The 27,874-nt window shown below is 37.5% G+C and overlaps 1 protein-coding gene across 1 annotated transcript; it reads left to right on the top strand.

Moving 5' to 3' along the window:
• LOC138708500 (choline/ethanolamine transporter flvcr2b-like) lies at positions 1 to 27,155 on the top strand. Its single transcript, XM_069838632.1, has 7 exons — positions 1 to 766; positions 7,572 to 7,796; positions 11,007 to 11,148; positions 16,632 to 16,843; positions 20,821 to 20,924; positions 21,274 to 21,384; positions 26,818 to 27,155. Exons 1-7 carry the CDS (start codon positions 497 to 499, stop codon positions 27,116 to 27,118), a joined length of 1,365 nt encoding a protein of 454 aa, XP_069694733.1. The 5' UTR covers positions 1 to 496; the 3' UTR covers positions 27,119 to 27,155.
• Positions 27,156 to 27,874: the final 719 nt, after the last annotated feature.

Genomic DNA, 27,874 nt, shown 5'->3' with positions numbered 1-27,874 from the left:
TTATTACAGAATCTTTAAAGACTGAGCCACGTATAAATTTTTACTCTGCACAAAGAGAAGAAGTAATATTTCATTTCGACATTTTCATTGGCAGAGGCTGTACAGTGGACGTGTGACTGTCTTGTAATAACAATAACGCCAGCTGGCTGTGACGTTACATTCCAACCTTGAGAATGAGTTGTATGCTAAAGCACTTTTCATTATCTTATTATTATGAATTATATTTCATTATCTCACTATTAAGAATTGCGTTTTATTATTTTACTAACATGAATAGTTTATCTTCTTGTCATAATCAGTGTTTCCGGGATATGTTATCAAATCAGCTGTTCGCACCGCCATCTCTACGAGAAAAACTGTCACTTTCTATTTATCATCGTCAGTCAATCGTGATTCAACGCAAACTCGACAGAAGGAATGGTTCAACGGACGAATATATGGAATTAGTATTATCAGAAAGTCGTGAGACGTAACTACACAAGTTTATTGTGTTACCATGAGTTCCTCTACAATAAATCAATTGACAGGCAGTGAACAAGAATCCATATTCGAATTCAAGGTTTATCGTAAACGATGGTTGTTGTTATTTATATTCTCTTGTTACTCATTACTCAATTCGTTTCAGTGGATTCAATACTCGATCATAGAAAATATTGTTAGTAAGTACTATAATGTTGAAAGCATGGCAATCGACTGGACGTCAATGATCTTCATGGTTGTATTCGTCCCACTTATATTTCCTGCAATGAACTTCCTCGACAAAAAGGTAAGCCAACAATTAACCATAATTAATTATGTATGTATGTATGTATGTATGTATGTATTCATACTGCAAATGGGTATATACCCGGTGGCAGTGGTAACTAATTACACTCAATAATGACAATTAATAATAAACACAACTAATAAAAAACGATAATTAATAATAATAATAATAATAATAATAATAATAATAATAACAAGGAGCATCCTAAATTAAATGAAGCATGGTCACTTAAAATAACGTTTAAAGTAAATCGAATTTGTATGTTAACCCTAAGTTCGAACTAAGACCCACGAGTGTGACAGGTTCATATCTGCACAAGTACCTTTCGGCACTACACTTATTTCGCTGTCAACTCACTCACTGCACTGATTCTACCTGATTTCACTAACACTTCAAAACCATTTCACTGTTCAAATATTTTCCACAGCCACTTCACTGACACAACACACTTCACTTACACAATAGACTTCACTGACACTACACACTTCCTCACTGATAGAACACTTCAAATAACAAGATATCAATTACACCCTTTAAATAGTTACTACCGCCTATTATTAAAGTCCTTAAGCCTATTTTTAAATACGTTTTTGATTGTTGGTAAAGCCTTTAGTAAGTCTGCAGGTAAAGCATTCCACTCCCTGATAGTACGATTGAGAAAAGAAAACTTTCCAGTGTCCGTCCTCTGTCTTCTTTCCCTCAATTTATATGAGTGGTCGTTCCTTGAAGAGTCATTTGGCGGCTGCAACCTATTTTTTATTTCTCTCCAGGCAGGCTCACCTCTGTATGAGGACATACAGACATTTATGTATAATCCCTTGCAAGAAAGCATTAAATAGTCTAAATCTTCAATATAATTGCATCAACAAAGTTTAAAACTTCAAAATATAATGTTGCTTCATTGAAGTGATCCCATTTCATCGCTTAAGATAATGTATTTCCTATTTCTACATAACTGCAAAGGATTTATATGTAAAACTATATTTTTGTAGGTAATATTTGTAGTTTACGAACACCAGTTTGCTCCCAACAATATTGTTTCGAAACGATGGCTGTTACCCTTACATAGAATGCATTAAGGTCCACTAGGGCTGTATCCAAATAAGGCAAGATAATCACGACAAAGAAAACTGTGCGCGCGATCGTAATTAGATTGCTTGCGATGGTTATGGACTTGACCGACGTCAACACTGATCATTGAAAGACCTATATCTGTGGTCTAGATCCTGCGTTCCTTCGTCTGCAGCTGCATCATTTCGGCAACTTTCGTTTGTTTTCGGAACAGCTGAGAACTTTCTGCTGCTGCGGAACACGTGTCGACAACTATGCGGAACAGCTGTTAGCTTGTTGCGAAACAAAGCATTAAGAAACGTGACGTATACAATTTGTATTACAACAAATACATAAATTATGTGAATAAATGTTGCCAAAATGAACATACTTCTATTAATTACTTCAGACTGAAATATCAGTAAAAATAATATACGAACTACTTTTTACGGAGTTCAATAACACTGAATGAACTGAAGATCGCTGCAAAAAATAATTTGGTAAATTAAAGTACTGAAGTTATATCCTGCTGAAATTGAAGAATTGCAACAGGATAATCATCCAGTCCACACATCTCAATTGGTTTGCGAGGAGACAGGATATCAAACTGATATATTTGAACCCTTTGGAGAATATGTGGGCGAAAGTAAAGAAGTATATGCGAAAAAGTTGGCCCAAACCCCCTTCAAGACGTCCTAATAATTTGTGGAAACTCGTCCAGGATACCTGGGATGCTGTAGCTGAGAAAAGTCGCTATTTGAAAAGACTAGTCGATTCCATGCCCACTCGACTGCAAGATGTAATCAAGATGGACTAAATATTGAATCGTGTTTTTTTTTACGTTTAATTGTTTGAATTTTCTAAGGCAGTTGCCAGTAAGTTTGTTTTGTTTATGCCACGAAAGATATTTTTGTTGAGGATATAATCTTTCTTTCTTTCTTTCTTTCCATTTGCAGCCATAATTTCATAATAAATAATGATAAATTCATGGCATAATACATTCATGAACCTGATGTTAATTACTAAAACAGTCATAAAAGAGACAGGAGCTATTATATTTTTTCTCTCTCTTAAAAAAAAAAAAACATATAAAGCACTACGTTATGTTTGAACGCACGACCTCACGAATACCAGCCCGAAACGCTACCACTATGCTACAATAGCAACATGCAGAACACTTCAATTATAACTGTAGATATCAGACCACGTGATCCAACAATATGGAACATCTCCTGTCTCCGAATTGTAGCGAAGATACCCAAAGGGAACTTATATTCTAGAGAATGGTCGCTTTTTTTTTTACAGCTGTACAAGTGATTCAGCACTTCTGGTTCATCCGTAAATAGCTCTATGGTTATTTCCTGCATGTCGTGTTATGAATAAAAGATGACCTGTTTGGACACATTTGGAGAAAAAGGCAGGATATTCAGCATTATGCCTGCTTTGCAAAAGAGGCTTTCAATCAACGTATTCATCAACATTACTATCTCGCTTGGAATACCCTACCCAGTGATATCAGGGATTGTCGGAATTTAACTATATTCAAAAACAAACTTACAGTTAATAAAGCATCTTTTTACTCAGTACAATGCAGTAAACTGGGTATTTCAACTTTATTGTAAATGTCTCGAAATTGTTACTCTTTGTTTTCTCTTGAAATTTGTACAATCAGTTATTTATTTTCAAATATTCCGTTATTTCCTTCAATCACTAAATATTAATATAAATATTATATTTAGTACTTTTTTTCACCTATAGTTATTTTATCTTTGTACTTGCATTTTTGCGCCCTCTTTTTCATTTGTTTTTTTTTTCCATTTGTAAGCTACTTTTAATTATTTTTCTTATTTACTTTTCATTTCTGGTGATGTAGTTAGCTAGTTAGTTGGTTAGTTAGTTAGTTGGTTGGTTAGTTAGTTAGTTGGTTAGTTAGTTAGATGGTTAGTTAGTTAGTTGGTTAGTTAGTTAGTTGGTTAGTTAGTTAGTTGGTTAGTTAGTTACTTGGTTAGTTAGTTGGTTTGTTAGTTGGTTGGTTGGTTAGTTAGTTGGTTAGTTAGTTGGTTAGTTAGTTGGTTGGTTAGTTAGTTGGTTGGTTAGTTGGTTAGTTAGTTGGTTAGTTAGTTGGTTAGTTAGTTAGTTTGTTTGTTTGTTAGTTAGTTAGTTAGTTAGTTAGTTAGTTAGTTAGTTAGTTAGTTAGTTAGTTAGTTAGTTAGTTAGTGGGGTTTAAAAGGGCGCGTCAACTGCTATGGCTATTTGCGCCCATGTCTAAAATTCTTAAAAAAAAGACAAACAATGCAATAAGCTGAATGCTAACACGAACTAAAAACCGTTGTCACGGTAAAAACGAGATAAACATATGCAGTATCAACAAGGTGATTCATAAAATCATAAAAGTGAGCAGTTCTGAGACCCTAGGTAGTATTCGAAACGAACCAATAAAATAATAAAACAAAGACCAACAGAGATAAATTATACAGCACATTTCAAAACAATAAAATTTTATAAAACATTCGGATACAAAAAGTCCGAAATATCAAGTATGTAAAGAAAATATATAAAACAACAAATCTAATCTCCGGATGTAATTGGTGATGTAGCAGAGAAGACCTGATGTCCGTAACTCCGCCAGATTAAATCAATGATAAAGTATATATATAGGCCTACATACATACATACATACATACATACACATATCAAATTTACATGATCAATTAAAACGAAAACAACTCAATCATTCTATAAAAACAATTATTGAAATTATGAATCCAGAAGAACCTGTAATCTACAAATTTCTATAAATTAAGCACCATTACTTATTATTCTACCATTAGTGAAATTATTGAACGTTAATAGCGATAAAATAAAGGACAAAATTGCGTATTGATTGAAATATGTTCCTTATCAGAGGGATTTACATAAACACTTAAACGAATGAATAGTACATTTCAGTTACCAGCGTGCCCACCACTATGTTTGAGCTGTAAGATGTGTATCAATGCTCGGCTATCTCCTGGAATCCACATTATCTCCTCAGCTGACTGTGATATTTAATGTGCTATCTATGACAGTTTCTGTGCATTGGTTTTGACAATGCTGACCGACTTTATAATGCTTATTTAATTGCAATTTGCTAGATCTATAAGAACGTAGATTAGATGAGATAAGATCTTTATTAACCGATAGAATTACAAGCATTCATGGCATTTTGGTACACAAGAAAAAGACATAACATACAATATATTTTGTATTGAAAATTTAGAGTAATTATTATTCCAAAGCCTTCGCAAAACTGCACAGTAATGGTAACCAAGTAACAAGTGCAATAGTAAATGGTCCATTTTCAATATAGTTTTATGTTATGAAGAATGGTTTCCCTAGCAACAAGTTTCTGTGTGGGAATTCTAACTTTCAAGGCCTAACAACAATACAACAAAAAACACGATCGTGCAAGAAAGTATATTATATTCAGTAGAGTAATATATTGTCTAATTCGATTAATTAAAATGTGTCTCAGTGAAACGTACAGCAGAGTCCGTATAGGTCAGTTTCTATCTGATGCTTTTCCAATTCACTGCGGGCTAAAGCAGGGAGATGCACTATTACCTTTACTTTTTAACTTCGCTCTAGAATATGCCATTAGGAAAGTTCAGGATAACAGGCAGGGTTTGGAATTGAACGGGTTACATCAGCTTCTTGTCTATGCAGATGACGTGAATATGTTAGGAGAAAATACACAAACGGTTAGGGAAAACACGGAAATTTTACTTGAAGCAAGTAAAGCGATCGGTTTGGAAGTAAATCCCGAAAAGACAAAGTATATGATTATGTCTCGTGACCAGAATATTGTACGAAATGGAAATATAAAAATTGGAGATTTATCCTTCGAAGAGGTGGAAAAATTCAAATATCTTGGAGCAACAGTAACAAATATAAATGACACTCGGGAGGAAATTAAACGCAGAATAAATATGGGAAATGCGTGTTATTATTCGGTTGAGAAGCTCTTATCATCCAGTCTGCTGTCCAAAAATCTGAAAGTTAGAATTTATAAAACAGTTATATTACCGGTTGTTCTGTATGGTTGTGAAACTTGGACTCTCACTCTGAGAGAGGAACATAGGTTAAGGGTGTTTGAGAATAAGGTGCTTAGGAAAATATTTGGGGCTAAGCGGGATGAAGTTACAGGAGAATGGAGAAAGTTACATAACAGAGAACTGCACGCATTGTATTCTTCACCTGACATAATTAGGAACTTAAAATCCTGACGTTTGAGATGGGCGGGGCATGTAGCACGTATGGGCGAATCCAGAAATGCATATAGAGTGTTAGTTGGGAGACCGGAGGGAAAAAGACCTTTAGGGAGGCCGAGACGTAGATGGGATGATAATATTAAAATGGAATTGAGGGAGATCGGGTATGATGATAGAGACTGGATTAATCTTGCTCAGGATAGGGTCCGATGGCAGGCTTATGTGAGGGCGGCAATGAACCTTCGGGTTCCTTAAAAGCCATTTGTAAGTAAGTAAGTAAGAGTAATATATTGTTAATTTTTCCAGTAAAATAAGAGAAATATTAAAGTATTATTATTAGTTGCTTATTTTGTTATTTGGCACTGTACTTCGTATTTACTAATAGAAACGGTCAAAAGGATCGCATCGGCGGTTCTAAAACTATAAATTCACCTGGCGGTTCAGCTGTAAATAATTATATTGCCACTTTTCCCTTCAGAATTTATAACAATTCAATTTATCACTAACAGTAGCACTGTCTTCAAGCCACTTTGTAGCTTTTTTCTCCTGAATTACTTGTATAAATATAAAACATGAATATGTATTTCCTTGTTTTACTATACAGGGTGCTTCCGAGGTGGTGTTACAAACTTTCAGGGATGATGGCGAAGAGCACATGTATCAATTTGAGATCAGGAACCCTGGTCCGGAAATGACTGAGTCGAAAGTTATAATAAAAAATAGTTGTGTGGAAATGAAATTGTAATTTGGCACCAAGTGCCCACCTTACCTTAACCTTTGGAATAATCGTGGAAAGATGGTATGGGCCGGATGTCTCCTACGTGGGTACTTGCGCCGATACAATCTCTGAGCTTGTCTACTGTTCCCATTGGCTCATCCGTATTCGAAAATCAGGTCTGCTTATTCCACAATCGTGTACTCCTCCAGTTCACTAGGACTGATCGACTGGACACTGCAACTTGTACACATACACTGCTGTCTACAGACGTGCATATCAGGACCGACCATGTCCGTTACACATTACGCTATCTGCATTGCTATAGTGTAGTTTCCTGTCCCCATCCCTCAGACAGCGCAATGAATGGAATACTGTAAGTAGACAACGTAAACAACGTCAGATGAATACAGTATGTGTAAGACGTACAGAAAAATACACATAAATAAGGTGTGCAGAGGAATACAATTATTTCATTTCCACACAACTATTTTGGCTTGTAACTTTCGACTCAGTCATTTCCGGATCATGGTTCCTTATCTCATGTGCCCTTCGCCATCATCCTTGAAAGTTTGTAACATCACCTCGGAAACACCCTGTATATTCAAGTGTCAAAAGTTTGGTTTTGGAGTAGGTAGTGGTGTCCAGTTTCACTAATTGTAAGTGATATTGTGAACGCTGATACAATTCGACAGTGAAATACAAAATTTAGAAAACAAATTTTCAATTTATTTACGTACTGTATATTGTGTTTAAAGTTGTGGTGAGGAATGTTTTATGTCTTGTGTAGGGTCTGCGATGGTCGATAATCCTGGGCACGTGTGGTACAGCAGCTGGAGCCTGCATCAAGATAGCATCAGTGCACCCAGATCTATTCTGGGTCACATTCGTCGGACAGACGTTGGTTGCAATGTCCCAAGTTTTCATGCTCAGCGTCCCTCCGACTTTGGCAGCAATATGGTTCGGTGCTAAAGAAGTGTCCACCGCTTGCTCCATCGCAGTTTTTGGAAATATGGTACAGTAGAAATATTCTAAATATTTTTATGTAATGTTAATGAGTGATATATCGGCTTGAGCCTCGTTGCCCTGCTGGCTGACAGGCAAACCTGCACTTTACACCGCCATGCAGAAATTGAGACACCCCTTACCTGTGCCCTGGTAAGGATTCACTCATTCATAGTGTTCTGGCCAAGGGCAGGTCATTCACTGCAAACCCAGCATTCTTCAGTTTTTCCTATTTTCTGTCTTCCTCTTTCTCTCCTCATATGATCCATATATCCTAATGTCGTCTATCATCTGATATCTTCTTCTGCCCCGAACTCTTCTCCCATTCACCATTACTTCCAGTGAATCCTTCAGTAGGCAGTTTCTTCTCAACCAGTGGCCCAGCAAATTCACGTTCCTATTTATGATCGGTTTTGGCATCATTCTTCCTTCACCCACTCTTTCCAACACAGCTTCGTTTCTGATTCTGTCTGTCCATTTCACACGCTCCATGCTTCTCCATATCCACATTTCAAATGCTTCTAGTCTCTTCTCTTCACTTCGTCGTAATGTCCATGTTTCTGCCCCATGCAATGTTACACTCCACACAAAGCACTTCACTAGTCTCTTCCTTAGTTCTTTTTCCAGAGGTCCGCAGAAGATGCTCCTCTTTCTACTAAAAGCTTCCTTTGCCATTGCTATCCTCCTTTTGACTTCCTGGCAGCAGCTCATGTTACTGCTTATAGTACACCCCAATTATTTGAAGCTGTCCACTTGCTCTACTGCCTCATTTAGAATTCGCACGTTTACCTTCTTTACTTTTCTTCCTATGACCATGCTCTTCGTCTTGTTGGCATTTATCTTCATCCCATACTGCTCACAGGTGTCATTTAGCTCCAGTAGCATATATTTTAGTATCATCTCCTCTTCTGCTAATATCGCCATATCATCAGAAAATCTCATACACTTTATTTTTGCTCCTGCTATCACACCTCCCATGTTCTGAAAACAGTTCTTCACTAAATCCTCCAAGCAGATGTTGAACAGGGTAGGTGATAAAGGGCATCCTTGTCGTACACTTTTCCCAATTTCACTTCTTTCTGACATTTCGTCTCCTATCCTGACTTCGACTCGTTTCATATAGCCTAAAGGTTACTGAACAGCCTCTTCTCTTTCCAATCCACGCCAATTTTCTTTCGAGCCCAGTTTACTCCAATCCACTCTGTCAAACGCCTTTTCTAAATCCACAAATAGTATATACACTTCTTTGTTCTTCTCCAGGTATCTTTCGCCGATTGTTCGTAGCAATCCAATTGCATCTCTCGTACCTTTTCCCTTCCTGAAGCCAAACTGCTCTTCTTCCAACTGTTCTTCCATCTTAGAATATAAACGTCGAGTGGTAAGGATGTCAAAAGTAAATCGTAATACAACATATTAGATACAAAAAACAGGTAGAAACATTTACAGAGATTCGAAGTAGCGGCCTGTTATCTGGCTGAGGAACGGCTAAGCACAAATACGAGATGTGGGCACATTATATCATATAATTGCTATCTACATATATTTTGTTACCAACATTCGTTATTTTCAATTGCAGAGTGTTATCCCAAAATGCATTAAGTCCATTTTTATGAACAACAATGAAAGTGTGCATTTCTTCTACACCAGCGTTTGTAAACTATGGTCCGCGGACCACCTGTGGTCCTCGAGTTCTGCCCTTGTGGTCCTTAAAAAAAACGGAAGAAAAAATTCAAACGAATTGCGTATCACACTATAGCTGAAAATCTTAGAGTTTGGAAATTACACATGGAAATCGCCTTTCATTTTTTCTCCCAGTAGACTACTGATATTTTATGAAATGTCTTATCCTAGCCGTCTACCCACTTCCCACTCTACTCTCAACAATAAAAGAGAACTTTTAAGTACTAGCCATCTTTTCCCTGCATATCTGGCGCCGAACCTGCAACCCAGCCAGGGACCACCCGAATTCATAACAGAGGACCAAAGTACCGAACCTTTTCAGGTATTGATGACTTTCTTAATAGTTTTGCCGACACCCAGTCTGCACATTCAAATGGGCACGTACTGTACGTCGTACACCAATAATAGAACGTGCCAAATTGCATCTTTACTTATTGAAAATCGGGCATGTTTCTGTATTAATATTTTATTTGTTTTTCCAGATGACGATATAAGAAATTTTAGACTCCGGATATTTTAAAATCCGACAGATTTACTTTTTGCACTTGCGTGTTTCGTCTCTAAGAAGCGTTTAAATTTCGATGGTTTCATACACTAGTTTAAAGCACTTCGTAACAAACAACGCACCGAGGTTTTGGTTCACTCTCATTGCCACACCAAGCAAATCCAAGTTCCAAATAACTCTTGTCATATTTACGAAAGTATTTTTTCTTTGAATAGCTACCACTAGGACTAGATATTTCTTTAATATAATAATCACTGATATTAATATATTTATTCACACACAACTTCTAAACTATTAGCACTGCATAAATGAAGCGTATCATCATGTTCCTTTCTTTTCAAAGATCCGGATCGAAGCCAGTTTTCTATTATTTATAATGGCACTATTTAACAGAGACATGGACAACTAGAATTTATAAAACAGTTATATTACTGGTTGTTCTGTATGGTTGTGAAATTTGGACTCTCACTTTGAGAGAGGAACAGAGATTAAGGGTGTTTGAGAATAAGGTGCTTAGGAAAATATTTGGGGCTAAGAGGGATGAAGATACAGGAGAATGGAGAAAGTTACACAACACAGAACTGCACGCATTGTATTCTTCACCTGACATAATTAGGAACATTAAATCCAGACGTTTGAGATGGGCAGGGCATATAGCACGTATGGGCGAATCCAGAAATGCATATAGAGTGTTAGTTGGGAGGCCGGAGGGAAAAAGACCTTTAGGGAGGCCGAGACGTAGATGGGAAGATAATATTAAAATGGATTTGAGGGAGGTGGGATATGATTATAGGGAATGGATTAATCTTGCTCAGGATAGGGACCAATGGCGGGCTTATGTGAGGGCGGCAATGAACCTTCGGATTCCTTAAAAGCCAGTAAGTAAGTAAGTATGGACAACTACTGCGTGTACCACATAAGAAGGATTTCAAACAACTAACTACAACCCACTTCAGAAAAGTTTGAGAAACCTGTTCTATACTAACCCTGTTTAGTACTTCGTGAAAGAAGAAAATAACTTTTTTCTGTTCGCAGTTCGGCATCGCTATGGGATTTCTGGTCCCTCCACTCCTTGTAAAGAATCACGACAACACGGACGACATCGGATCAGAGCTCTCCATCATGTTCTACTACACAGCGGGGTTTTCAACCGCCGTGTTCCTAGCGGCTGTTTTTTGTAAGTACTCTTTGTACGTATGTAAGCCTACTCATAAATAAAGAGTAATGCCATTACGTCCCAAGGTCGGGGACGATAGTCTTTACCACAGCCTCACTTCTAAATAAATTAAAAATTCGGGCTGAATTGAATAGATTTACGCATGTGAAAGAACCAACAGCTTAGGCCCGTAACACACTTGCAGAGTTTTCGCCAGCGAGAAATGTGTTGCGAGAAAATTAAAAAATTGATAACATGGATTCAAATGGACGTCCACACACTGGAAGAGATTCTCACTCGAGGCAAAAACCTCGCGCGAGTTTCTCGCTGGAATCGGTAGCTCAGCGAATTTTCTTGACACATTTATCAAAGATGTTTGACATTTATACTCTTTATGACGATTGAATGTAGAAAAAGATATCACAGGTGGCGATGAATTGTATTGTTTTTATTTGAAAATGAGGAAAGATGGCTGATAATTGCAGTCAGAAACTTATCGAACTTGTACGATGTCACCCGTAGGCCTATTTATATGATGCACGGGATGAAAACTATAAAAACACGAAACTTAAAGAAGAAATCTGGCGACAAATATCAGATTATCTGAAAATAAATAGGGGTATATTTTATATTGATGAGATTTAATAGTATTGATTAAACATTTGAAATAATGTATCTATTATGTCTTAACAGTTTACGTAATTTTAATCAGAATATAGCAAAGAATTCTCTATCATATCATCAATGGCAAAAAAAAAAAAAAATCTATGGTCCATTGAACCTGAAATAACGCCTAAACGTATCATCATTAAAATCGAAACTAGTGTCCAAAACTCGCCCTTATTTTCGTAAGATACAATGTGATTTTCAGATATTTCTGGCTTTAATATTAGGCGTACTTCTTCTTTTCATGAACAAAATATGTTCATGTAACTCCATTTCCTCATCATCTGAATACTCAGATTCAGCATAGCGTTCGTACGTAATTTGTAAAGTACGACAATATACTTACAGGTTATACGTGGTACAGTCATTAAGTTCTGACACTGACGCCTGAATGGTAGGCACCCACAAGAATCTGGATGTCTCAGAAGATGCCGCGTGATACGGCGTACACTTAAACAGATCGACATGCTCCCTCAATACAGTCGCCGTTGGCCGCTGTGCACGTCTGCCAACGTTGGTGTAGCTGCTGGAAGCACCGCTGAAAGATGTTGGCAGCAAGATGCCGTACGGCTTCTCTTGTGGCGGTCACGACCTTTTCGGCCGCATAAAAATTACGCCCTCGTAGAATTAATTTCATGAGGGGAAAGAGAAAAAAAATCGCATGGTGCGAGATCAGGTGAGTACGGAGGGTGTGGCAAAACAGCGACCTGTTGCCTTGCAAGTTCCTCTTGGATAAGGATGGAGCGATGTGCAGGGGCGTTGTCGTGTAGCAACAGCCAATTCTTCCTATGCCAAAGCTCAGGACGCTTACGACGAATTGAATTGGTTAAACGGCCAGGGATCTCTTTGTAGAGGATCTTGTCTACAGTTGCACCTTGTGGGATGAATTCTATGTGAACAATTCTATTTGAATAAAAAAACTGTTAAAGCATCACCTTGCCTTTTGACCTGTCTTGTTGCGGATTTTTCTGTCGTGGAAATAATGGCGTTTTCCAGGTGGCGGATTGTCGCTTCAGTTGCGGATCGTAAAGGAAACACCATGTTTCGTCTCCAGTTATGATCGGTTATAGCAGTTTCGCCTAATTTCTGACAGAACGTGACGTTTGCCCGTTGCTCAATCTGCAACATACTCGAGTTCCGACGCGCGCATTCAAATCACTGCCACAACAAAGACCGTAGTTCTGCTTACAGTGCATGCACTCAACTGTCTCGTGTTGGGTCGAGAGACTAACTGACAAGGTATCATACCATGGCGCCACCTATCCGCTATAGTGCACCACAACGCTACTATGCGCTCAGTATTAGAACTTAATGACTGTACCACGTATATTTAAGAACGACCATATAAGTAAATACATAACCTATAATATTTCCCCCAACGAGTGATTACTATAATCAGATAAATGCTTTCTGCATGAAGGCAGTGCATAGCTGATCATAGCGAGGTGTGATCTGTGATACCGAGAACTCGCCAAGTGTGTGGAGGAAGGCTCTTCGCCTCTTTCTCGCTAGCGAAAACTCTTCAAGTGTGTTACAGGCCTTTAGGCGGGAACAACTTGGTGGGTCGCGGAAGAACAATTATCTTATAATGCAATATGGTTGGATGGCAGATGACGCGAGAAAAGTTAGTTTGTTAGTTAGTGGGGATTAAAAGGGCGCATCAGCTACTATGGCTATTTGCGCCCTTGTCTAAAATTCTTCAAAAAACAAAAACACAAACAATACATTAAGCTGAATGCTAACACGAACTAAAAAGACATTGTAACATTAAAAACGAGGTACACAAATGCATTATCAACAAGGTGATGAGTAAAAATAACAAAAAAGGAACAGTTCTCAGACCCTAGGTAACGTTTAAAAAAAAAACAAAATTATAAAATAAATCCCACCAGAGACAAATTTTCTGGGATTTCAAAACAATAAAATTCTCGTATTAGGATATAAAAGGTCCGAAATGTCAAGTAGAAATAAACACATATAAAACAACGAATGTAACCTCCGGATGTAAAGGGTCCGGAGGATAAATAAAACGGGCCAATAAAAACTAAATCACCCTGGAACTTTTTTACTTCTATTATCGTGTACTTTCAACCGTTTCAGGTTTGTAAACAAGAGCACATCGCAGACGCTTCTTCTGCGCAACGAATAAAGCATTTATGATGTTTACAACGATCAATGAAGTCAGTGGCGGCTTGTAACCAAATATTCGCAATTATCTCGCAAATGGCTCGTTTGTGAATCGATGTTCACCGGAACTTTTTTTTTACTTCTACAGGGACATCATTTTATTTTTAATAACATTTTTAATATTAACCTGTCTATACCTTTAGAGAACCGGAAACACCGCTTGCTCCCCCCTCCAAGACTGGAGTTCGATGATACTGGCGTGAAACACAAATCACTTTACTACGTATAGGAAGGAAGAAAAGTAGTTCATCCATTTACGTAAACTAGGAAATATCGCGATTTTGAGTTTGATAATTTTCATTAGGTTTTTCTTTACTCAAAGTACAGTATTGTATTAAGAATAAGTGTTTTTACTTACGAAGTGAGTTATCCATGCGAACGTATTCATTATGCAGTGTATATTATACTGTCTACAGCACATTAGCGTACAATATAGAGAAAGAAATTGAATTGAAAAATAATCATAATATGGATATTTAAACACAATTTTGAAAATGGTGGCCGTTCATTTCGATACAGGCTTCAGTTCTTTTGTGCATATTATCGCACTATAGACTATTGCATCTAATTCCAATTGCTAGTTTCGTCCTTCGTACTAGTAACTCATGTTGAAATAATTCTGTACCTACTCTACGTACTGTAAATTCAATCTTCACTTCTGCTCGACCCGAAAATATAAAATTACTCAGACATGCTATCTACTGTCCGTCCAAGTGGTTATGCCGCAGGATTGTAGAAAGGGAGGAAATCACGTGACAGTTAATTACTTAACGAGGCCCTTTTATTTAAGTTAAATTAAACAGCTGTATAATATTACGTAAACGTCCAATTCCTAACAGAAATTAATGTTTTCAGAAAAGAGCTAAGACAGCCCAGCTTTTACAGAGGGGCGAGCAGAAGCAGGTGGGGGAAATCGGGATGCGACGTAGGCAAACGGACGATAGTACCTGTGCGAAAATATGATTCAATATTGAAAGCTCTTTCGTCACTGGAAAACGCGAACATATTTCTGGAACGTACTATACTCAGTAACTCAGTACTGCTTACTATCTGCGGTCTTGGTTCTGTGTGGAGTTGGAACTTCATTAGTAGAAGGGGTGGGAGTGAAGTACATTCAAAAACTCAGGTACAATAAAAATTGAAGTAAAAATAAAATGATGTCCCTGTATTATCGTGTACTTTAAACCGTTTCAGGTTTGTAAACAAGAGCACATCGCGGTCCGCTACTTGTGCGCAATGAGTAAAGCATTAATTATGATGTTTACAACGATCAATGAAGTCAGTGGCGGCTTGTAACCAAATATTCGCAATTATCTCGCAAATGGTTCGTTTGCGAATCCATATTTACTGGAACTTTTTTACTTCCATTATCGTGTACTTTAGTCGGCCTCGGTAGCGTAGTTGGTATAGCGCTGGCCTTCTATTCTCGAGGTTGAGGGTTCGATCCCGGCCCAGGTCGATGGCATTTAAGTGTGTTTAAATGCGACAGGCTTATGTCAGTAGATTTACTGGCATGTAAAAGAACTCCTGCGGGACAAAATTCCGACACACCGGCGACGATGACATAACCTCTGCAGTTGCGAGCGTCGTTAAATAAAACATAATTTAGAATTATTTTCGTGTACTTTCAACCGTTTTGGTTTTCGCTATTAATTTTGATACACCCTGTATATCGGAATGATCTTCAATATAGAGTTCAACGGTACAGCTCCATCCCTAATTCCTTGCTATTGTTTCGATGCAACGTAAACATTATGGCAGACGAAGTGTTTGCGTAGCTGTCTAGTCTGAGGCTACTCAAAGTGTTTCGACCGATAACGTTAGACTACATCCAAAAGAAGACTCTGACAGTGTAGGTAATGGGCTCGTTTTTTTTGTTGTGTTTATTTTCTTAACAAGACCTTTCAGTCTGCTAAGTTTGGAAAAGAACCTCAACATGACACAAGTGAAGGTTCCCTTGTAAGTAGAACTACTGGATGTTCATTTCAAAGTGTGTCATGACGTCACTGTTGTGAGTCAGCGATTTGAAGCGAGTTTCAGCTTTCATGTCAGAGAAGTTGCCTATTAATCAAGGCGTTCAATCTGAACTTGAGAACGTGTACGGTATAACTTGAACGTCGTAGCAACAGATGGCGGTCTGTACGGTCTGTGTGCTACCATAACCTCTTTCGAACTGTGTTTTGCGCGGCCAAGTCATACGCAGGGTATTTGTTATCATCGATTGCTTACGGCAACATTCCACAATACAAATAAAATGCTCCGTGTCCATGTTGACCGTCCAAGTTAATGTGAACAAATGCTGTATGTAAGTAATCGTCTTAACCCTCTCCCCATATCCCGACAGTAAGAAAAAAACTCACCTCAGTACATGTTTCCACACAGTTCATATTCCTGCCACTATCGGCGTTACCGTACGTATCGGTAAGTACTCTTCAGAATGAACGCCGTACTTGCTAGGCAACTTCTCTGGCACATAGGTAATATGCCTCTGCGGAAGTTTAGGAAGATTGAATTCTCTAGGCTCATCGGCTAGCCACATGACGGCATACAGCGAGCCATGACACATTTTGAACTGAACACCCAGTATATGTTAGTAATTGAGAGTTTTAAAAACTGATGCCAATGAAATCTCAATACAAGCATTGCTGTAGTTTTCCAGGATCGACCTCCTACTCCTCCCAGTGCCCAACAAGCACAGCAGAAAGAGAACGCTTCCAGAAATGCCGACGGATTCGTGAATCTGGTGAAAAGGCTGTTCGGCAACAGGAGCTTCGTGTTGGTGCTGCTGGCGTTCAGCATCAACCAGGGCGTCACCAACTCCGTGTCCACGCTACTCAATCAGCTGCTACTCACTTATTTCGAGGTAAGTTTTACAATAGCCCTCGAATAGAGGGTGTGAGTAGAGAGCCATTTCAAGTGAAGATGGTGCATTTGTTCATTATGATGCAGTTTCAGCACCAAAGAATGATAGATAAAATTAGGACTACTTTCTGTTTCTTGTTACTTTGCCTTTTTTCTTTTGCCCTCCCGTCTTCTACTTTGGAACATGTCCTCCTTCATTTCCATGTTAGATGTTTTGCACTAACTGATTCGTCCTTCATACCGGTCTTAACTTATACAGGGCAGTAGCGGCTGGTGGTCAAAATAATGAGTGTACTACGATCTCTATATCGGCCTACTGTATACACTTAAGTTATATGTATTTATCTTAATTTGAGACTTGCCTAGTGACGAAATATGAAGTCCATACGACGTACTTTCGAACTTGTCATTTGATGTTAAACCCCTCCATTTTGGACATCATAGTCTTTTCTATTGACAGTATTACAAGAGCAGTGAGACGATCCTGGGACATAGTATTCCTTAAAAAGGTTTTTATGCGTTTCAAGCAAGAAAAACATCTTTCTGGCTCAGCAGTGGTCATTGGTGTTGTAACCAAAATATTTAACAACTTCGTTACTTCACAGAATGGATCCTGTATATTGTTGGAGACTATGTATTGTAAAGGTACGGTCACACGTCGCTACTTTTGCAGCGCTACTTTTATACTGCAGCTGCAAAAGTTGGGTGTCGTGTTCACACGTAAGCCAAAAGTAGCGCGCTGCACGCTACTTTTCGTGCTACGCAACCCGAGTGCTGCAAAAGTTGCAACTGGAGGTTGCGAGCCTGTTCACACACAAGGCGCTACTTTTGCATCCGCAGTCATGCTGCAGGTTTCCATCTCCGTGTTGACTTCTCAATATACATTTTGTGGTTATGTTCGCATTATTAAGAAACTCACGCGAAAGCTTCCTTATCTATTATTTGCTTTTCTGTCGTATCTAGTATTCGGAAATTGACATTATTTTTACTATAAAGCTTTTAAAAACGCCTATATACTTAAATGATAACCAGCAGTATATTCACGTAATCAATGTTGGCAACCCTCCTGTTTGGAACTACGCTACGGAAAATTTAAAAAATGAATTATATCGTCTCCAATTATGCTCAGACTGTGTTGTGTATTTAATAACTGTTACAAATAATTTATTTTCATCACATTTAACATTAAAATACATCCAAACAATAAAAGTATCATTGGCACATTTGGGTGGCAACACTGGTTGCAACCGCAGCAAAAGTTTCAACAAAACCGATATCAAAAATGCTGCGGCTGCAACCCTGAGAACCCTGTTCACACATCACTACTTTTAAGTTGCGTGCAGCATGGAAAAGTAGCGGGCAGCAGGTTCGGCAGCCGCTACTTTTCGGGTTGCACCGTTGTTTACACGTCGCAGTACAAGAGTTGCGCAGTTTTTTGTACTGCAGGGCTGCAAAAGTAGCGACGTGTGACCGTACCTTAACAATTAAACAGCTCCATCTATATTTCGGAAGTCAGGTCTTCCGTATAGAAATCGAAGTTGTATCTGGAACACTCTTTTGTTTAGTATAGTATAGCTGTTGACAGCAACTTCAACAGGTAGATGGCAGCAGCAGTCGGACACTTGAATTACCAAATACATTGCAAATAGTTCCGAGTTCCTCCACCACAGTCTAGTATATACAGTCACGAAACTCAATACGTAGTAAATATGCGAACATTAGATAGTTGCTCACCACTAGGATCGCTAATATCGCCTCATTACAGGCAATGCAAAATAGTACCGTCACAGTCTATTGTTTCTAGCACCCTCAAAACTCAAGCTTCGTGACTGTATATAGTAGACTGTGCCTCCACAAACAGGCTTTACTTTTGCAATCTCCAAGCTGTGTTGTGCTGAAGCTGACTACAGCACTTTCCCGCGTAAAAATAGCCAATCAGAGCAGTGATTTCAGCTTCGCACATGCTCATTAGCTGTCTACATTCTCATGTGGAGTTTTGAGTAGCACAACGAACCCCCTGAGGCACCGAAGAGCGAAGACTAAACACTTTATAACGCGTCATGAACATAACCACGGGAAATTGTCAAATAACAGATCAAATACTATGGTATTGCAAATACATTATTTGAGCAAAATTATCATTGTGCTGTAGCACTGTAGCACATATGGACGGGCCGCCTCTGATACAGGGTGTAAACGACATAGATACCGAACTCTTTACTGGTGATAGGAATGGTGTTCTTGAAATGCTTAATACAATTTTTAGAAATCCTAAACTTTAAACTAACAAAAAAAGATACAAATAATAGCCTATATTTTCAGAACAGGTTATGAAATTTAGAAGTCTTCAGAAACACACTGTTGCCTATTGTTAATGGCTTGTTTTTTTTTTTTCAAACCACATTAAGCCAGAAAATATTATATTCTTATCATTTTAAAGGAAAATCATTTAAGGATTGGAAGCAACAACCGGACAAGTACAAAAATTCCAATTTTGAGCATTGTACAGTTCTCTTCACTTCGTTTCAAGCGGTATTTATTGACATAAGTTTATACAAAAACGGGATTTGTGGCACTGAAATGAGTGTTTGAAAATGTAGCATTTCTGCAAAAAGCGAATTAGTCCAACGTCTTCCTAGCAAAAGACGAACAAGTCACAAACTTATCCGGTTCTTGTTAGAAAATATCGTGAAGAAGGCATTAGTATTATCTTCTTTTGTTTCATCGCCCTAGTAGCTGTTATTGTCGGCGCTATTGATTAAATATTTCGTTTTACAAATGAATGATCATCAAAATGAACCAGATCCAAATATGCAAAGAAGAGAGGATGAGGAAAGAAAAGAAGGAAGACAAAATAAGAAATGTCAAAGTTAAAGGTGAAGAACATATAAATTATGTTGGGAAACTGATTGGAATAGTTTTAAAACAGCTATAGGCTAATAATATTAATAATAATAGTAATATTAATAGTAATAATAATAATAATAATAATATTATTATTTTTATTGGGCATAGTTTATTGTTATTATTACAATAATTATTTTTCGGTACTTGGTATACTTGATGTGCCAAGAATTCAAAGGCTGAAGGGCACAAAGTTACAAAGAGAAAGATATAAACATAACAATATTGCTTTTCTTCTTCAGGAAATCATTCCAACTTTATGTTTTTAATTAAATAAAACACTTACAAAGTAGCCTATTTAATTGTATGTTGATGCAGTTGACAATATTAATGAAACAGGATTTCATATACTTTTTCTCAATTAATGTGTGTACATCTGAAATTTTCTGCAAAAAGTGAATATGTCCAAAAGTTTTTTTTTATTTCCAAGAAACCACATAAAAGAGAACAGTGGAACTTTTTAACAAAGTTGGTAGATATATGAGATACGTATATAAAATATGTCAGATTATTTTATTTTATGGGAAACGTGAGGGACATTTTTTTTTTTTTTCGTTTTCTGAAAAATTAATATTTTGGACTTGTCCGGTTTTTGCTATCATTCCTTCAATTTAGCACAATTTTAATTGAAATTAATAAGTTAAAATTTAAATCAAGTAACTAAATAAGTTTAATAATTCAATTAACTCTTAACTGACTAATAAATAAACCATTAAATAGCTTTTTAACTCGGAAATAAACACAATATCACATAATTAGCAGCCTATATTTAGCCAACAGTAACAGCAGACTGTTCGTTTGTTTTTCTAAACAAGAATTCGATTTTCTTTTGTCATCTAGTAAATTAAAATACTAGTCTTTTTGACAATATTGGATTCCAATGATTTACCACAGGATAAAATTATCTTGAGTATGTAGGAACACTTTTACAGTAATTTTCATATTTATCAAGAGGGTAAAAAGTTATCCAACATTTTAGTAATCGGCCATTAATGTGTTAAATCTTTTTTTTTAATTGCAGCTTGAATTGCATTATATAATTTTATGGATTTATAATTCCCCGATATTTTTCAGGGAGGTGAAGAATTCGCCGGTATAGTGGGACTGGTGAGCATAACTTCGGGCATGGTCGGAGGAGTATTGCTAGGAGTTTTACAAGACAGGTCACACAGATTTAAGTGAGTACAATATAGGGTCGTTTAGGGACATCTCGACACGCTAAGGAAAAATGTTAATTTTGCGGCCGACCCATTTATGTAATTTTTATTCTAATTTTTTCCCCCTAATATGTATGGATGTGTTTTCCGTACATTTCACATATCTTGTGCCGATATGATCATTTTATAGGCTATCTCTGTATTTAAAAAAGAATATCCGATGTCCGTGGTTCATTGCTCGGTGGCAACGTGGTCACGACAGACAATAATTAAATTAATTGATAAGATAGGCAGGCCTACATGTAACTTATATTGTATGAGCACGTGAAGATCTGATTCGTTGTTTAAAGTGTTATACTTTTTTTTCCAGACAAATAACTCTCGCAGCCTTCACGATGAGTCTGGTGGGAATGTCGACCTTCACATTAGCGCTTGAACTGAAGTCCAGTGTAGCAATATACATCACAGTGGCAATCCTGGGGTAAGTACAGACTAGTGGACTGCAGGCCTCTTTCAAGGAGTGTCACGTGATTTGCATTCATCATCGTCTTAGCGTCATCAAAATTATACAGGGTTGGGCAGATAAAACCGGCCCGTCACATCGCATTTCAAACAAACGTTTCTTCAAAGAAATGGAATAAAATGAATAAATGAATGTGTCCTCTACTAATATTCATAATAGATGTTGAAAGTGCCCTCCACCAACATTTAGACGTCTTAACAGGTTCAAATAGACACGTGCCAACTCCTCACGGGTGATAGTGCGGATGCTATTCCTGATGTTATCCTTGAGTTCATCAATAGTATGAGGGTTCTGCTCGTATATTTCCGCCTTCAAGTATCCCCATAAATAAAAGTAACATGTCGACAAATCTGGTGACCGCGGTGGCCACAAGCCTTCGCTTACAGTCCGCTCTTCAGTGAACATTTGATGAACACGTGTAAGTGATCGTTGGCATTTCTTGATTTTCTGTGATTGACACTGAATTATTGTACGAGCCGTCTTATCAACAAACACATCCGTGATTGGTTGATTTTAAGGCGATTCTCAAACGTTATTGGCCAATATCGCAAATTCATCCTATAAGTTAGTACTAGGGAGCGGATTTTTATGTGCTAAAAAATTTAAATATATTTATTTTTTATGTGCTAAAAAGTATGAAAATATTTGCTAAAAACAAAAAAATATTTGTTTTAAATATGACAAAAATACCTTACTTAGCTTGGAAAAAAAAATGTTACTAGGTACTCACCAACCACACTTGAGTGCTAGTAGTTGGCCGAGAATTGCAGTGAACAACAAAGGTCATCTCCAAATTCTCCATCACAAATGCATGCCGATTATCTCTGAACGACGACTTATACTGTGAAAACGATCTTTCCACATCACAGGATGTCAGATGTGCACATTTAAAGAGAGGAATGTCACAAATACAAACACCGTCAATTTCACCTACAGGCACACCTTCCAATACTTGAGCAACTTTACACATTTTTTTATATCCACTGTTTTTCCCAAACACATTCTGGAATTTGTCCCTTAGTACTTGTACTTCTGAACCTGGTAGCGAGTCTAGTTTAATTTCCACGGCACGCACCTCCCTGTTTCAGACAAGTTTTTGGATGTTTCGAGTTTTTTTTATGGTGTCACACAAAAACATTTCATGAATACGCGTAAGTAATCTCTTAGATGTGTGAGATGTAGCTCCATCTTGTTGAAAGAAGCAGTAATTACGCTCCTCTTCTGTTAGTTGTGGACAGAATTCATTAAGAAAGTAAAGTAGCCTATACACCCGAAGAATATTGGACCGACAAGTACTAAGGGAATGAACAGAAACCGATCTTTTGGTCATGTAGGGGTTGCTTGTACACTAGGTTAGAACCCAATACCTGCTGTTCTGGGAGTTTACATATCCCGATAGATGAACTCAAGCATCATCAGTCATGGTAAACAACAACGTGCCCAAACGATCATCTGTAATCATATTCAACAACCAGCGGCAGAAATTTACATGTTTATCTTATCGTGCTCAGTTTTCTACAGCTGTCACTCGGTACGGTTTGAATTTCAAAGCCTTCACTCACGTCCACAAGTTTTCCTACTCGCGTGGACCTGTTGAGCCAATTTCGTGGTGGACTTCGAGGATCCCAGTCATCATTTCCTGAATTCGCGCCAAGTTGAGGTGTCCGGACAGAAGGCGTTCTGTTCCTTGTTACATTTGCAATAGATCTAGTACACGATTTTAGCACCAAATCTTGAATGGTGCTTTTCGCTGGTTTTGGGCATTGCAATTTAATAAGATTATTCAACGAACAAAATTAAATAACTTGCATAACCGAATTACTTACGTAAATGATAATAATTATTATAAAACACAGCAATAAGACATTATTATGTTTCCTTGTAATGAAGTTCAAAAACAAACTGCTATCTATCACGGCATACTAAATACTATTGCCAACTACTCAGAGTGAAAATATGAAACAACAATACTTAACCTCAAAAGTAAGATAAGCTGAAATGTTACGTTAACGGAATAAAAACTCGGAAGGTTTTTAGAGACAATTATTTATTACTTGATGTTATAATTATTGAAAATGCAATTTTCAAATTTAAATTTTGTTGCCATTTCTTGATTTTCTGTGATTGAAACTGAAGTATTGTACGAGGCGTCTTGTCAACAAACATACTAACTGTGATTGGTTGATTTTAAGGCGATTCTGAAACGTTATTGGCCAATATCGCAAATTCATCCTGTAAGTTAGTACTATTGGTAGGCTACTACTGCTACTGCTACTTCCGAAAGTAGAGACCGCAATGATTTAACAGTTTAAATGAAATATTTAACCATAATATGCATACCGCAAGGTTTTTAGTTAACATATGAATATTCAAACATAACAGGGTCGCCAACATCTAATTACTGACAAGCTGAACAGAACACGGCTACTTTGTCTCCGACTAAAATTATAAATAGGCTATAAAGAGAAGACCTTTTCATACCAATAATAATAATAATAATCATAATAATAATAATAATAATAATAATAATAATAATAATGTAATTATTCACACTGCAAATGGGTAAATACCTGGTGGCAGTGGTAACTAATTACACTCAATAATTACAATAATAATACTGAGTCATAATATTAATAATAAAATAATAATAGCAATATACAATAATATTAACAAGGAGCATCCCAATATAACATAATTAATTAAAGTAAATCTAATTTATATCTTAACCCTAAGTTCAAATTTAAAATCACTAGTAGGCCTATATATGATTTTGTGCGAGATCGTGCGTATTTGCTTGGTTTCCGCACAAAACCAATCCGCGGAAAGTCTAAAATTCCACATTCAGTATTCCCAACCTAACACACATAACAATTTCCCTCTTCTTACCGCTTAAGTGAAATATTGATTTTACTGCTTTACGCTTCTAACATATTATTTTTACAGACGTTCAATATAGTAATAATTATAAATTGGAAACTTTCCACTGCAATTTCACCTAAATTCCACTGTTAATTATTGTTTTTAAATATTTGCAAAAATTAAGTAAACTCTACAACTCCACTAAAGTTACTGCACAATAGAAAAAACTGGTGGTGGTGCTCCAGTGACTCTGAATAACTGCACAAATGTAACAATTAATTTCAATGTGCAGAATTAGATGTCAAAGATATTTTCCATTTCTAAACATCTCCTTGACCGGCAAAATTAAACTTGCCGATGTTATTACTGCAATATGTTATACAGGGCCATAATTTTATTTTTACTTCAACTTTTATTGTACCTGAGTTTTTGAATGTATTTCACTCCCACCCCTTCTACTAACGAAGTTCCAACTATCCTCCACACAGAACCAAGGCCGCAGTACTCAGTTAGTGAGTATAGTACGTTTCAGAAATATGTTCGCGTTTTCTAGTGACGAAAACTTCCAATATTGAATCATATTTTCGCACAGGTACTGTCGTCCGTTTGCCTACGTCGCAACCCGATTTCCTCCACCTGCTTCTGCTCGCTCCACTGTAAAGACTAGTGGCTGGGCTTTCTTAGCTCTTTTCTGAAAACATTAATTTCTGTTAGAAATTGTCTAAAATAACTTAAATAAAAGGGCCTCATTAAGTAATTAACTATCACGTGATTCCCCCCTTTCTACGATCCTGCGACATAACCACTTGGACGCAGACAGTAGATAGCTTATCTGTGCGGGTCGGGCAGAAATGAAAACTGAATTTACAGTGCGTAAGACACTCTTTTATAGAGTAGGTACAGAATTATTTCAACATGAGTTACTAAGTATGAAGGACGAAACTGGTAATTGGAATTAGATGCAATAGTCTATAGTGCGATAATAGGCACAAAAGATCTTAAACCTGTATCGAAATGAACGGCCATCATTTTCAAAAATGTGTTTAAATATCCAGATTATGATTATTTTTCAATTTAACTTCTTTCTCTATATTGTACGCTAATGTACTGTAGACAGTATAATATAACTACGCTGCATAATGAATACGTTCGCATGGATAACTCAGTTCGTGAGTAAAAACACTTATTGTTAATACTGTACTGTATTTTGATTAAACAAAACCTAATGAAAATTATCAAACTCAAAATCACGATATTTCCTACTTTACGTAAATGGATGAACGACTTTTCTTCCCTTCTATACCTAGTAAATTTATTTGTTTGTATTTTACGCCAGTACCATCGAACTCCAGTCGTGGAAGGAAGTAGCAAACGGTGTTTCCGCGTCTCAATCATTAATCCAAAGGTATAGCCAGGTTAATATTACAAATGTTAGTAAAAATAAAATGATGTCCCTGCATAAATAATATTGTTAAAATATTAAAATGAAAAATAAATCATTACATAACCTTACCGTTTGTTGTAAGTTCGCATTTATAGACTGGGGGGAAAAAAAAAGACAGACGTATATCACGGCCTGCTGGAGTATAGTAAACACAGAAAACATTTTAAAGCAACAATGTTGAAGATAGGTATTTTTGTTTTGCAAATTTGCCGTCATTGAACAGAAACCAAGACGGAGATTTCATTGCAACTAATTAGAAATTCCTCTTTCAGGTATGTAATAAACGATCTTCGGACAAAATAATGTACGATACACGAACGGTATGTTTTCTTTCAATTCTCGGAAATTAAAAAAGCTCAACTACGTTTCGCTTTTTCAAACTTTTCCTCGAACATGAAAACTTCAACATACCGCTCTTGTAACGCATATTACTATGTTTATACATGCAGAAGAACCTTTCAGCACTACACTCATTTCGCTATCAAATCACTCACTGCACTGGAACTGTGAAACATTTCACTGACACTATTCTGATTTCACTAACACTTCAAAAACATTTCACTGTTCAAATACTTTCCACTGCCACTGTAAACTACACTGACACAACACACTTCTTCACTGATACAACATTTCAAATAACAAAACATCAATCACACCCTTATAATAATAATAATAATAATAATAATAATAATAATAATAATAATGATAATAATAATAACAATAATAGAGGTCTAATAATAATAATAGAGACAAACTGTAAATAATGTTTATTCATAACATCTGTTTCAAATTGTCAGATTGGCAACACTTATAATTAGTTTTTCCCGTCATTCTTGTGGTAACACAGCTAACACCACTCCAGCCCCAATCCGGCAAGTTGACGAACTTTCATGAGGATACAACTTGCAACACAAAAGTTAAACTCCCCTGGCAGGCTTTCATTTCAGTTTTTGAGATTAGCAACTCTGTACCAGTACCCAAAACATTATTACTAGAGTATTTTATTATAAAAATGTTTCAATTGAAGCCACGTTCAGCTCCTTTGAACTGGAATGTGTTGATTTTCTAGCGATGTCCCTTTGTTGCAGGTGTTTCTTGGGCGGGTACATGCCGATTGCGTACGACTTCGCAGCTGAACTGACGTACCCGGAGCCTGAAGGCATGACGGCCGGGATCTTGATTCTGCCTGCACAGATATCGGGCGCCTTGTTCACGTTGGGGTACGGAGAGATGCTGCGGTCTGTGGGACCGCTCTGGGCCAACGTGACGCTGTGCTGCACGCTGCTCGTGGGCTCCGTGATCCACGTCGTGATTCGGCCCGACCTCAGGAGACAGGCTGTGTGCCGCGCCAGTGTGCAGGACAGCATCCCTTCCTACAACGCCACCTGATCAGGTCAGGGACGGCGCCAGCAGAGGAGTTTCCGCCTACTCCCAGTTCTCCTAACCCGCTCTTTTGACAGCCCCAAATAATGCATGTGTAGTCCGTCCAATCTGTAAAGCGCCAGTCACAAAACAACCTTCTGCGCAACTCGTATCATAGCTGGTTGGCCCAATGAGCGGTCAGGGGCGTGAGAGAGGGAACTGTCACTAGCTTGGGGAAGGGAAGGGAGGAGGCATCTTGTCTCAGTAGCAATAAAAACAAGTCCCTTCAAATGAGGGTGGAGATTATAGGAGGGTTGTAAATTTTCAGGATTCCTTTCAAAACCTTGTCATTGTACAGGCTGCCGGAACTCAGGTTCTTGAAAGACAAGCTCAGTGACGGAACTATTGTCGGACCATCGAATCTATGCCCCTTCAGCGCTGTCGTCGTTCTTGGAAAAGTTAACGCCTCTTCTCTCCCCATTTCACCCGTTTCTCTCCCACTACATCAAATAGCAGGCCAAGAACCTTGTCGAATAGGGATGTTGCCAAACTTCCGTCAAACAGTATCATATCTCTTGAATATTGCTTATAATACTGTAAGGTTAATTATTACTTATTCATAATTTAATTTAAGTAGGTCTGATGACGCTGATTGACTTATGCAAAATGCTATTACTTGCTTAATAATATTTCTTTCACCACTCCATGCTACAGTATTCATGTTGAGTTGACAACACTGGACTGCAAGTGCAAATAAACTGTCCCGCGAGTAGGGGGGGAGAG

The sequence above is a fragment of the Periplaneta americana genome, chromosome 1, assembly GCF_040183065.1.
Source record: "Periplaneta americana isolate PAMFEO1 chromosome 1, P.americana_PAMFEO1_priV1, whole genome shotgun sequence".
NCBI classification, from domain to species: Eukaryota; Metazoa; Arthropoda; class Insecta; order Blattodea; family Blattidae; genus Periplaneta; species Periplaneta americana.
The sequence above is the reverse complement of the archived record's forward strand: the minus strand, read 5'-3'. Positions and strand labels throughout refer to the sequence as shown.

What these genes read in the sequence shown, in the direction of transcription:
- LOC138708500 (XM_069838632.1), top strand. Translation starts at nt 497, where the DNA reads ATGAGTTCCTCTACAATAAATCAATTGACAGGCAGTGAACAAGAATCC. An exon ending in TGAACTTCCTCGACAAAAAG is followed by an intron (nt 767 to 7,571) that starts GTAAGCCAACAA and finishes TGTCTTGTGTAG; the next exon opens with GGTCTGCGATGGTCGATAAT. An exon ending in GTTCCTAGCGGCTGTTTTTT is followed by an intron (nt 11,149 to 16,631) that starts GTAAGTACTCTT and finishes GCATTGCTGTAG; the next exon opens with TTTTCCAGGATCGACCTCCT.